Source organism: Elephantulus edwardii, unplaced genomic scaffold (assembly GCF_000299155.1).
Source record: "Elephantulus edwardii isolate Elephantulus edwardi_28Jun2011 unplaced genomic scaffold, EleEdw1.0 scaffold00035, whole genome shotgun sequence".
Taxonomy (NCBI): Eukaryota; Metazoa; Chordata; class Mammalia; order Macroscelidea; family Macroscelididae; genus Elephantulus; species Elephantulus edwardii.
This window is the reverse complement of record NW_006399785.1, coordinates 3,384,415-3,396,133: the sequence shown is the minus strand read 5'-3', so window position 1 is coordinate 3,396,133 and position 11,719 is coordinate 3,384,415. Positions and strand designations below refer to the sequence as shown.

The 11,719-nt window shown below is 41.7% G+C and overlaps 1 protein-coding gene across 1 annotated transcript in view; it reads left to right on the top strand.

Annotated features, from left to right (window-relative positions):
• The first annotated feature begins 897 nt into the window (after positions 1 to 897).
• The window catches only part of PACRGL (PARK2 co-regulated-like), a 28,512-nt gene continuing 17,690 nt past the window's right edge, over positions 898 to 11,719 (top strand). The window contains exons 1-4 of the mRNA XM_006884511.1: positions 898 to 949; positions 1,071 to 1,225; positions 4,701 to 4,768; positions 6,255 to 6,345. Coding sequence (XP_006884573.1) covers positions 898 to 949; positions 1,071 to 1,225; positions 4,701 to 4,768; positions 6,255 to 6,345 — 366 coding nt within the window. The remainder of the gene's footprint in view (positions 950 to 1,070; positions 1,226 to 4,700; positions 4,769 to 6,254; positions 6,346 to 11,719) is intronic.

Genomic DNA, 11,719 nt, shown 5'->3' with positions numbered 1-11,719 from the left:
AGATGACACAACCCTGCTTGCGGAAAGTGAGGAGGACCTGAAGCGCTTGCTGCAGAGGGTCAAGGACTGCAGCCTTCAGTATGGATTGAGGCTCAATGTCAAGAAGACAAAAAATCTCACTACTGGGCCAATTGGCAGCATCAGGATAGATGGTTAAGAGATTGAGATTGTTCACAGCTTTAGTTTGCTTGGCTCCACTGTCAACACTCTCGGCACCAGTAGCCAGGAAATTAAAAGACATATTGTGATGGGGAAGTCTGCTGTTAGGGACCTCTCCAAAGTATTGAAGAGCAATGGTGTCTCTCTGGGACTAAGGTGCATCTGATACAGGTCATGGTCTTTGCAGTCACTTGTTCTGCAACAGAGAGCTAGATAGTGACTAAGGAGGATAGAAGGGAAATTGATGCCTTTGAGCTGTGGTGCTGGAGAAGAGTATTGAGGGTACCATGGACTGCTAGGAAAACAAACAGATTCATCCTGGAAAGGGTTAAACCGGGCGGCTCCTTGGAGGCTAGGATTCTGAGGCTCCGTCTAACATAGTTTGGACATGTTGTAAGGAGGGACCAGTCCTTGGAGAGGAACATCATGCTTGGTAGGGTGGAGGGACAGCGCAGGAGGGGAAGGCCCTCTATGAGGTGGATTGATTCAGTCACTGGGGCAATTGGGATGGGTGTGTCAGAGATGGTGCGATTGGCACAGGACAGAGCAGAGTTTAGGGCTGTTGTACATAGGGTCGCTATGAGTCGCAAGTGACTCGACGGCACATAACAACAACAACATATCTGACTCTGGTCTGTTGCCATCTTTATGTTGATAATGAATCCTTTTCCAGGAGTGTGATGATTTTGGCTTTGAATTGAGGTTTATATATTTACCTGCAGGAGTCAGAAAGAAGCAATGCAGAAATCCGAATGCCATGGCAGTGTCCAGATGAGACCCAGAGTACCAGGTATGGGATTTGAAGAGATGAATTTTGCAAGGGACATTTTCTGTTACCGTGACTGTTGAAGATGAGCTTTGTGACTGTTGAAGATGAGCTTTCCACCTTCTGGTTGTTCTGCTTTTCCTAGGTAACTGTGACCAGAGGGCACCATCAAGTGTCCAAGTAAAACACAGGACTGCAGACCCGCGAAGCAGATCCTCACTCTCAGCCAGTTCCCCGGACTCTGCGAGAAAGCCTCGTCCTCGACCAAGTGATAAACTGAACCCTAAAACTATTAACCCGGTAGGTCAAAAAACCGGAGACCGAATTAAGTATCGTTTTCTCGCAGTAGTAGACTCTGAGCACACTGTTGAATATTTTGAGCAGTGCTAGTGATGAAGGAAGAGTAATGCGGCAATTGGGGTATAGCTGGAGACGACTGATTTTTATGTAGGCGTATGTATCGAGGAGAGAAAAAGGAAATTAAAAATGAACCAGTCTTTGTGTCTTCTCACATTCACGAGTGTGCACTTTAGGGCATAAGGCAAATCCATTATCTTTATTTCTTATTTATTATGACTTTTATTTCTAAACATCAGTGAATCAACTTTTATTCATTTGCCACAGTATCAGTTACATGCTCCAAAAATTGAATACAGGTCTCTGATTTTTCCTTTAAATTAGCTCCATCAGAAGTTTTAACCATCAGACTCTTAGCCCTTTCAGAGTACAAAGGTCAAATTCTGTGTTTATATTCTTAAATAAATATTCTAAACATCTGGATTTCACCTGGTGATATGCATAGGAATCAGATCTATTATATCTGTGAAAAGAATAGCTGGAGAAGCTCAATATCAGCTGTGAAAACTAGATCAGGTGCTGTTTGTGGAACGAACCACCAAATACTTATATGCAAGTTCAAGCTGAAGCTAAGGAAAATTAAATCCACAGGAACCAAAATATGACCTTGAGTCTATCCCACCTGAATTTCAAAACCATCTCAGGAACAGGTTTGAGGCTAGGGACACTAATAAGTGAAGACCAAATGAGCTGTGGGAGGATATCAAGAATATCATCCAGGAAGAGTGCAAAAGCTCATTACAAAGACAGGAGGAAGAAAAGACCAAGATAGATGTCAGAAGAGACTCTGAATATTTCACTAGAGCACCGAGAAGCCAAAGCACAGGGAAGAAATCAAGATATTAAGGAATTGAAAAGAAGATTTCAAAGGGCAGCATGGGAAGACAAAGTAAAATATTACAATGAAATGTACAAAGAGTTTGAGTCAGAAAATCAAAGGTCTGAACTCACTTAGCATTTCTTTAGCTCAAGGAACTGAAGAACAAATTCAAGCCTCAAGGTGCAATACTTAAAGATGCTTTGGGCAGAATATTAAATGATCCAGGAAGCATTTAAAAAAGATGAAAAGAGTATACAGAGTCATTGTACCAAAAGGAATTGGTGGACACAGAAGAATTTAATGAAACAATGTATGAGCAGGAACCTGTGGTGATGAAGAAAGAAGTTCAAGCTATACTGAAAGAATTGGCAAAAAATAAGGTCCCAGGAATTGACGGGATACCAATTGACATATTTCAACAAACAGACACTGCCCTGGGTTTGCTCACCATGTTGTGCCAGGAAATCTGGAGGCTAACTGACTGGTATAGATCTATATTTGTGTCTATTCCAAAGAAAGGTGGCCTGACAGAATGCAGAAATTATTGAACAATATCGCTAATAATACATGCAAGTAAGATTCTGCTGAAAATTATCCAGAAATGACTGAATAGGGCTTCAGCAGAGAACTCCCTGAATTGCAGGCTGGGTTTAGAAGAGGTCATGGTACTAGTGATATTATAGCTAATATTAGATGGATCTTGGCTGAAAGCAGTGAGCACCAGAGCAATGTCTATCTGTGTTTCATTGACTTTACGAAGGCATTTGACTGTGTGGATAACAACAGACTGTGGCTGAGGAGAATGGGAATCCCAGAACACTTGATTGTGCTTATGCAAAGCCTATACTTGGACCTGGAGGCAGTCATCAGAACAGAGCAAGGAAACTACATGGTTCAAAATCAGGAAGGGTGTACGCCAGGGATGTGTCCTATCCCCTTACCTTTTCAATCTATATGCAAAACAAATCATCTAGCTGGAAGGCTGGGCTCTATGAGGAAAAGTATTGGATCAGGATTGGAGGTAGACTCATCAACAATCTGAGTTATGTAGATGACAAAACCCTGCTTGCTGAAACTGAGGAGGACCTTAAGTACTTGCTGTAGAAGGTCAAGGACTACAGCCTTCAATATGGATTGAAGCTCAACATTAAAACAAAGATTCTCACCACTGGGCCGATGGGCAGCATGATGATAGATGGTGAAGAGATTGAAATTGTTCATAGCTTTAGTTTGCTTGCCTCCACAATCAATACTCTTGGTAACAGCAACCAGGAAATTAAAAGACTAATTGTATTAGGAAAGTTGGCTGTCAGAGACCTCCAGATTACTGAGGAGCTATGATGTTAGTCTGGAGACTAAGGTGTGCCTGATCCAGGCCATAGTCTTTGCAGTCACTTGGTATGCATCAGAAAGCTGGACAGTGACTACGGATGATAGAAGGAGAGTTGAGGCCTTTGATCTGTGGTGCTGGAGTATTGAATATACCATGGACTACTAGGAGAACAAACTTGTTCAGCCTAGAGAGAGTGAGACCAGGCTGCTCCTTGGAGGCAAGGATTCTGAAGCTCCATCTTACATACTTTGGACATGTTGCAAGGAAGGACCAGTCCTTGGAAAGACCTGCTTGGGAGGGTGGAGAGACAGCACAGGAGAGGAAGACCCTTGATGAGATGAATTGATTCAGTGACTGGGATAATGGGGGCGGGTGTGTCAGAGACAGTAAGATTGGCACAGAATAGAACAAGGTTTAGGGCTTTTGTACATAGGGTCACTATGAGTTTTGGGCGACTCAATAGCACATACCAACAACAACAAAATATTTGGTTTTATTATTTTTTTTTAGAAGTCTTAATTTCATCTTTAAAATGGTCTGATAAATTCATGTTTTAGAATTTAGACAACTGTGCTTCATTTGATTATGTTCAGAATGTTGGTGTGTATTCTCTAGTCAGAATCTACCCACAGCTGACCTTGCAGCAAATTTTTAGAAGCATATAATTACATAGGAGGAAATTTTTCTAAAGATTCTCCTGTGGAATAGCTGGCGGCGTCGAACTGTGTACCTGTGGGTTGGCAATGCAATACTTACAGGTTTTTGATATTTAATATAGCAGAAGCAAAGTTTAACGTTCCACAACCTAATCAGACACAGCAACCAGGCATGTTTAAGTGTTTGTTGAAATAGAGTCTCTGACTGTCTGTACCATCCATATTTGGCTGGAGGACACTGATAGCAGGAATGGGTTACTGCCTGAAAACAAAGAGGCTTTCCTTGACTTCCCATCTCTTCCCTAACAGAAAGATCACAATGAGGATAAAGTGGGAAAATATATCACTTAATGGTTCCCTTGAGTTCCTCGGTCACAAGTTTAGCGGAGGGAGTTACTTCACAATGGGTGCTTGGTTCTACTAGTGCTGGGAGGACTGTTTTTGACTTTCAGTCCCTTTGCTGAATGAAAACTAGTCTTGATATGAGCATCATTACTTGGAAGTTGACAGGGTATTTCCCTCTGACCTGAGCAGGAATAAAACCGACACAGTATTGGTATGCGGAGGTGCTGGTCATAATGACTGCATTTTTGTCTTTCTCAATTTCAGTTTGAGGATCAGCCACGAGCCCCATCTGCATTTGCCGCTATTTACTCTAAGGGAGGTATTCCTTGCAGGTAAAATCAACACATGTTATAATTAATTACATTATTCAGAATAATTGAGTAAAATCCAGACATTATTCACTTTATAGATGTGGAAAGTTTAATTCAGTAGCGAGGTTGAAATAGCCGTGGCTTATTCACACTTGGGTTGGCACAGCTCTCTGGACATTGTTGAAGAAAGCTGTTCTACCAAAGTGTCATCACCTAGAAGTCTACAGCAGACCGACAGATAGCCAGTGGTAGCCAGCTCTGGGTTCCTGAAATTGTAAATACGTATTCCTGTTGAATTTATAAGTTTGAAAATTGGCAACATGGTGGAATTGTTTCTTTTTCTTTATGAGCCTGTGTAGCTCTTCTTGCTTTCTTTTGGCTGTAATTCTTACCACTTCTTTGGGCAGAAATCAGAATTATTTTAAAGAAAACACTTAAGTTTTTAGTAGTGTGATTCCAGTTTAAGACGTTACTACAGAGAAGCATTAAAGTGCATTTAGTTTTGCCTTTTCTAAGTGATAATTCTGCTGTAATTGTGAATCATTACAATATGTTTGTTTGTTTCAGTGAAATTTTGACATCTAGAGAATTGCAATAAAAATAAGTTTTAAAAGCATTTTCCAGTTGGTTATTATGACTTCCATGTTCGGATTCCCAATTGAAGCCTTCTTGGAAGGCTTTCAGCAGTTTCTTTTTGGTACAGTAGCAGAACCTATGCTTCTGAGGCCTCTTGCTATAAAGCTAACAGTGCTAAAGAAAGAAGTCAGGAAGACCATCACAAGGGGCTATGAAAAATGATTGAAGATGATAGATGATAGATGTCACTATATTGACAATACAGATTTCAGAACTCATCACATCTACACTTTAGATAGCTGTACTTCATTAGTTATTGCTGGCAGCCAATTAAAGGCTGTTCTCAGAAGGGAGCAGCATTTATCAAATTCCAGGGCTACTTTCAGTACCCCTTCCCCTTTCCGGGCCTTTCCACTTTTCTGGCTTCATTTCTTATCTCTCTAGAAAAGATGAACTCTCCCCTGCCTTCTTGTCATTGATGCTAGAGGTGTAGGTTATAGAGCCTAAAACTATGGATGAATTACCCTGGCATTAAAATTCACGCATAAAACGCTGGAGCATTAAATCTGTAGGCCTAACCAATGGAGCTTTGTTGGGTTTTCTCACCAAACAGTATTGCTGAGACAGTAGGATTCTGTAGAATTAGACATGTTGCTTTTACAGATGACTTTAACACATCATGTGCAGCCACGATGACTTGTCAGTTTGCTAATGGAAGGGTGGGGGTTCCAGTCCCCCTGCCGAATGAGTACTCTAAAGATTTACAGCGTCAGAAACCCGGTAGAGCGTTGCAATCCTAGTACTCTGACATACAACACAATAGTTCAAAATACAGTTGTGTCTTGTAAACAATATGTATAAAATTAGATAAATCACTGTTTAATTTGCAGTTGTATTTCCCTTGACGCACTCAGTCCTTTTTCTGTTTTAGGTTGGTGCATGGTTCTGTAAGACACAGGTTACAATGGGAATGTCCTCCTGAAAATCTCCCATTCGATCCTCTGCTTATTACTTTAGCTGAGGTAACTATTCCATCTTTTCCGAATATTTATGAGCAACGGGGAACTTTACAAATTGCTCTAAGAACTGTCTTGTAACTCTGAAACAAATAATTCTGTAGTTTTGAAAAGAGAAACAAACAAACAAACAAAATAGTGCTCTCTTTTTACCCAATCTCAGGATTAGAGTCAGGAAATCAGGAGATGCATTGTACTGGGGAATTCTACAGTTAGGGCCCTTTTCCAATTACTGGGAAGTAATGAGTAGGTTGAGGACTAAGGTGCATCTGATTCAGACCATGGTCTTTTTTTTTTCTTTTTTTTTTTCTATAATTATATTTTATTAATTTTCATAAACATTTACAGAGATTTTGGGCTTCCACTCATTCATTGTTGCACTATTCTCTCTACCCTCCTCCCAGTTTGTTCTTGTCCAAATGCCACAATGCTTGTCAAAGCCAGTTCTGATTAATCTTCTTTGTCAGTGTATCCTTTGCCATTCCCTATCACTCCTCCCTGAGAGAGACTTCACCCTGAGTCATAAGGAAAAGGGGACGGCGTATTCTCTTAGCTACTTCCTGCTGAAAAGGGACGCTGTGGGTTTCAGGGTGAAGATCTTCTCTCACTACTCTAAAGGGCCCCTTTGGCAGTAGGAAACACATAGACTATTATGAAGATTGATTTTGGAATTCAGATGCACTCTTATTGATTGTGCTTGGCTGTACATGTACATATCCTTGAAGATGTATCATGGGGGTGTTGCAACCTAGAAGACACAAATTTGACTAACAAGTTATAAGTACATGAGTCCAAAAATTATGGAAAAGTAAAAGAAAAGATTCTTTCATTGTTTTACAAACCCTCCCCCAGGTCCCCTCCACCATGCAGCCCTCGCTCTAGTCTCCTGTGATGACAGAAATACCCAGTTACATCTCTCTTTTAAACGGTTCTCTCCCTCCTCTGTTTCAGTGCAGTATACATTATTGAACCCATCTTACTCAGTCTCTCCCCAACCCCAAGGACAGTCCCATTCTACAACAGTGGCATCATGTAATATTTGTCCTTTTGTGACTGGGATATTTCACTCAGCATAATGTTCTCCAGAGTCAACCATTTTGAATAATATTGCATGAGTTCCTTGTCTGCATCTAGAGCTGGACGATGAATAAGCATGATAGAAGAATTGATGCCTTTGTTCTGTGTTGTTAGAGCACTGAGCATCCCATGGGTGACCAAGAGAACAAAAAAAAAATATATCTTGGGAGAGGGTGCAGCCAGAGTGCTCTTTGGAGACAAGAATGATAGTGATTTGCCTCACATGCTTCGGGCATGTTGCTAGGAGCAGCTCTTCATTGCTTGGAGAGGAATTTGATACTTGGAAAGGCAGAAGGTTGGTGAAGGAGAAGAAGACCCTCAACCAAGTGGATTGACATGATGACTGCTGCAGTGGGCTCTAGTGTGTCAGAAAGTGTGAGGATGGCGCAGACAGGACAGGGTTTGGATCTATTGTTCATAACATTGCTACAGGTTGTGCTTGACTCTGTGGCACCTAACAACAAGAATTAACTATAATCAATATATTTAAATTTGGAGCTTGACAATTGGCTTTGTAAACATGAAATTATTTTAGGCCAGGATTGGTAAAAAATGATTTGTATAGAACTGCTTTCAGTTGGTTTGGAGACAGTTGTATATTTTCAGGACAATATCGTGAAAGTAATTTTTAAAAGCAATAATTTGAGGTTTCTTTATATAATTTCATATTTGTATTGGGTGTAAAAGGAACTCTAGTTATGGCATTGTCGGAAGCACTTGTTCCTAACCAAATGTTAGCCCTTTGAACCTCGTAGCCATTTGAGAGAGAAAGTGGTAGCCGTTTTTTCCACAAATCTCATCCTTGGGACCCCTGTGGGGTAGTCCTTAACTGCCTTTCAAAGTTACTGTGAGGCGCAGTCAACCTGATGGCGCAGAGCAGCAACAACACAATGTAAGTTGGAATCAAATCAGTGGTAGTGAGATTGGGTTTTGGTTTATCTGGAAATAAGTTTAAAGGAAGCTCTGGTGGCCTGTTGGGGAGAAGCTACTCTTCCATGATGACGGGTGGCTCAAATCTATCATCTGCCCCACAGGAACAGTTTAATTCCTCTGAAAACTTGTAGACCGGACACAATAGCGAATCACAAAATTACAAAGTTACATACTTGAAAGTAAATCTAACTAGAGACACAAAGAAAGGTGACCCAACAGAGTGTGGAAACTATAGAACAGTCTCACTGATTTCACATGCAAGCAAGATTTTACTGAAGATTATCCAAAAATGACTGAAACAGTACATCACCAGAGAGCTACCAGAAGTCCAGGCTGGGTTTAGAAGGGGTCGTGGTACTAGGGATATTGTAGCTGATGTTAGATGGATTTTAGCTGAAAGCACAGAATACCAGAGGAATGTCTATCTGTGTTTCATTGACTATGCAGAGGCATTTGACTGTGTGGATCACAGCAAACTGTGGCTGACTCTGAGAAGAATGGGAATCCCAGGACACTAGATTGTGCTTATGTGAAACTTTTATTTGGACGAGGAGGCGGTCGTCAGAACAGAGCAAGGAGACACTGTGTCATTTAAAATCGGGAAGGGTGTAGCAGGCATGTGTTCTGTCTCCATACCTTTTCAGACTCTCTGCAGAACAGATCACCCAAAGACAGACCTATTTGTTTCCTTGGTAGTCTTTGGTGTGTTCAAGACCTGCTTGTGATTTACTTTTAGGATCTGTTAGAAGTCATTTTCCACTTGATGGCACACAACACCAAAAATAACAGAATTCATGTCATGTAAACTAGAACCATCCTACTAATATCAGAAAGGAGGAAATTGTGAGAGAGGAGGGGGGGTGTCAACATTTGCTGACTACTTAGCATGTATTTACATTTTGTGCAGATTCATTGCTATATTACATTTATTCCTCGGTAACAGGCCTTTCAGGAGCTCTGGTGGCACCGTGCATCTATGATTTGAATCCCTATACAGTATTATTGTTATAATGTGCCATCGAGTCAGCTACGACTCATCGTAACCCTTTATACAATAGCTCTGAACCCTGCCTTATCCTGAGCCATCCTCACCATCTCTGACTTCCTGGGCCCATTGCCTCAGTCACTGTGTGAATAGGTCTGATCCAGGGTCTTCCTCTCCTGCACTGACCCTCCACCCTTCCAAGCTTGCTGTGCTTCTCCAAGGACTGGACCCTCCTGAAAAAAAGGCTAACATATATAAGATGGAGCTTTATAATCCTAGCCTCCAAGGAGCAACTTGGTTTCACCCTTTCCAGGACAGACCTGTTTGTTCTCTTGTTGGCCCATGGTGTATGTTCAGTACTTTTCTCCAGCACCACAACTCGAAGGTATCAGTTCTTCCTTCATTCTTGGTCATTGCGCAGCTCTGAAATGCACAGGAAGCAACTGAGACGACTATGGCCTGTGGCAGGCACACCTTAGTCTCTAGACTGATTTTGTTACTTTTTAACACTCTGGAGAGGTTCCTGAAGGCAAATTTTACTAATGTCAGTTGTCTTTTGATATCTTTACTGCTGGTGCCAAGATTATTGATTGTGAATCTGAGTTCCCTCTATCTATCTATGCCAGTTGGCCCAGTGGTGAGAATCCTTTGTTTCTTAATGCTGAAGTGCAATCCATATTGGAGACTAAGGTCCTTGACCATCTGTAGCAAACACATCACACTGAATGGCAGCACCCAGATTCAGGGTGTCAGGAGGCCCAGAGCACCACCATCTCCAGGGAGCAGAGGGATGAGGAATGGAGGGAAGTAGTTGGAAGAAGGAGCCATCACATTTAGCCTAGCCATGCCTAGCAGCCTAATAAACCCTTCTAGCTACCCTCTGTATGATAGAACGGAACCCTGCCAGAGCCTGTATCATCCTCACAAGCTCTGTTGTGCCAAGGTCATGGTTGCAGCCACTGTGTCAGTTCAACTCATGGAGGGCCTTCCTGGCTTTCACTGACTTTCCTCCAGACAACATATCCCAAGGATATCTGACAAAATCTTGCAGTATTTGCTTCTGTGCAACACTCTGGCTGTGCCTCTCCCCACTCAGATTAGTTTGTTCTCTTGGCAGTCTATGCTGTATTCAGTACTGTTTACCAAAATTCAATCTAAAGCATAATTTCTTATTCATTGTCTTTTACTTGCATATGAAGAAGCTGATAATACCACTGTTTGGATCAGCACACCGTAGTGTCTCTCTCTCTGTGTGTGTGTGTGTGTGTGTAGATTAGTGCTGGGCCTTAGTCTTTAAACTGACATCCTTGCTCTTTAGCCCTTTAAAGAGGTCCCTGACTGCTGATTTGCCCATTGCAGTGTATCTTTTGAATTTTTGACTGCTCCTTCCATGGATGTAGATTGTTTAGTCAGAGAAAATGAAATCAGTTGACCCCTTCAGCCTTGATTCCATGATACTACTTTTTTGGACCATTGTGGGGATGTTTGTTTTCTTGATGTTGAGGTGCAGTCCATACAGCAGTCTTTGATGTTCTGCTTCTGAAATGCATTTTAAGTGCTCCAAATTGTCAGTTTCTCAAAGCAAGTTTGTGCCATTTGCATAACAAGAGTCATTGAATTATATACCTCTAGGTGGTTGAAGATTTGAGCATATGCTAAATGTTGCCCGTCCAAAATCTAATCTCTTTCCAGAGTATTAGCAGAAGTTTTCATGAAATGCCTAATAGTTGTTATGTGCCATAGAGATAGTCCTTAAACTTGCTCTATCCTGTGCCAACCTTATTGTCCCTGGAACACCTCCGCACATTACCCTAGTCACTGAATCAATCAATCGATCTCATTAAAGGCCTTCCTCTCTTTCTCTGTCCCTCCACCCTTCCAAGCAAGATGTCTCTATCCAGGGACCGTTCTCACCTTTCCATAGGCCCGATATGTGTCAGTCAAAGCCTCAGAATCCTTGGTTCTAAGGAGCAGCTTTGGTTTCCCCTCTCTAGAACGAACCTGTATATTTTGATATGTTAGGGGATGAGAAAAGCCTGTTTTTAAGTAGCTTATTTTCTTGCAGAGCATTCTCATTTGCTGTGATTGCTATTACTGGAGGTTATATAATTTCCTATTATGGGTCTGTATTTTATCCCATGTTATGTTGTTTACCCTGGTTCAAAATTGGGAAGGGCGTACACCAGGGGTGTTTCCTGTCTCCATACCTTTTCAACCTGTATGCAGAGCAGATTATCCGGGAGGCTGGGCTCTATAAGGAGGAACATGGGGTCAAGATTGGTGGAAAATCTATCAACAATCTGCGATATGCAGATGACACAACCCTGCTTGCGGAAAGTGAGGAGGACCTGAAGCGCTTGCTGCAGAGGGTCAAGGACTGCAGCC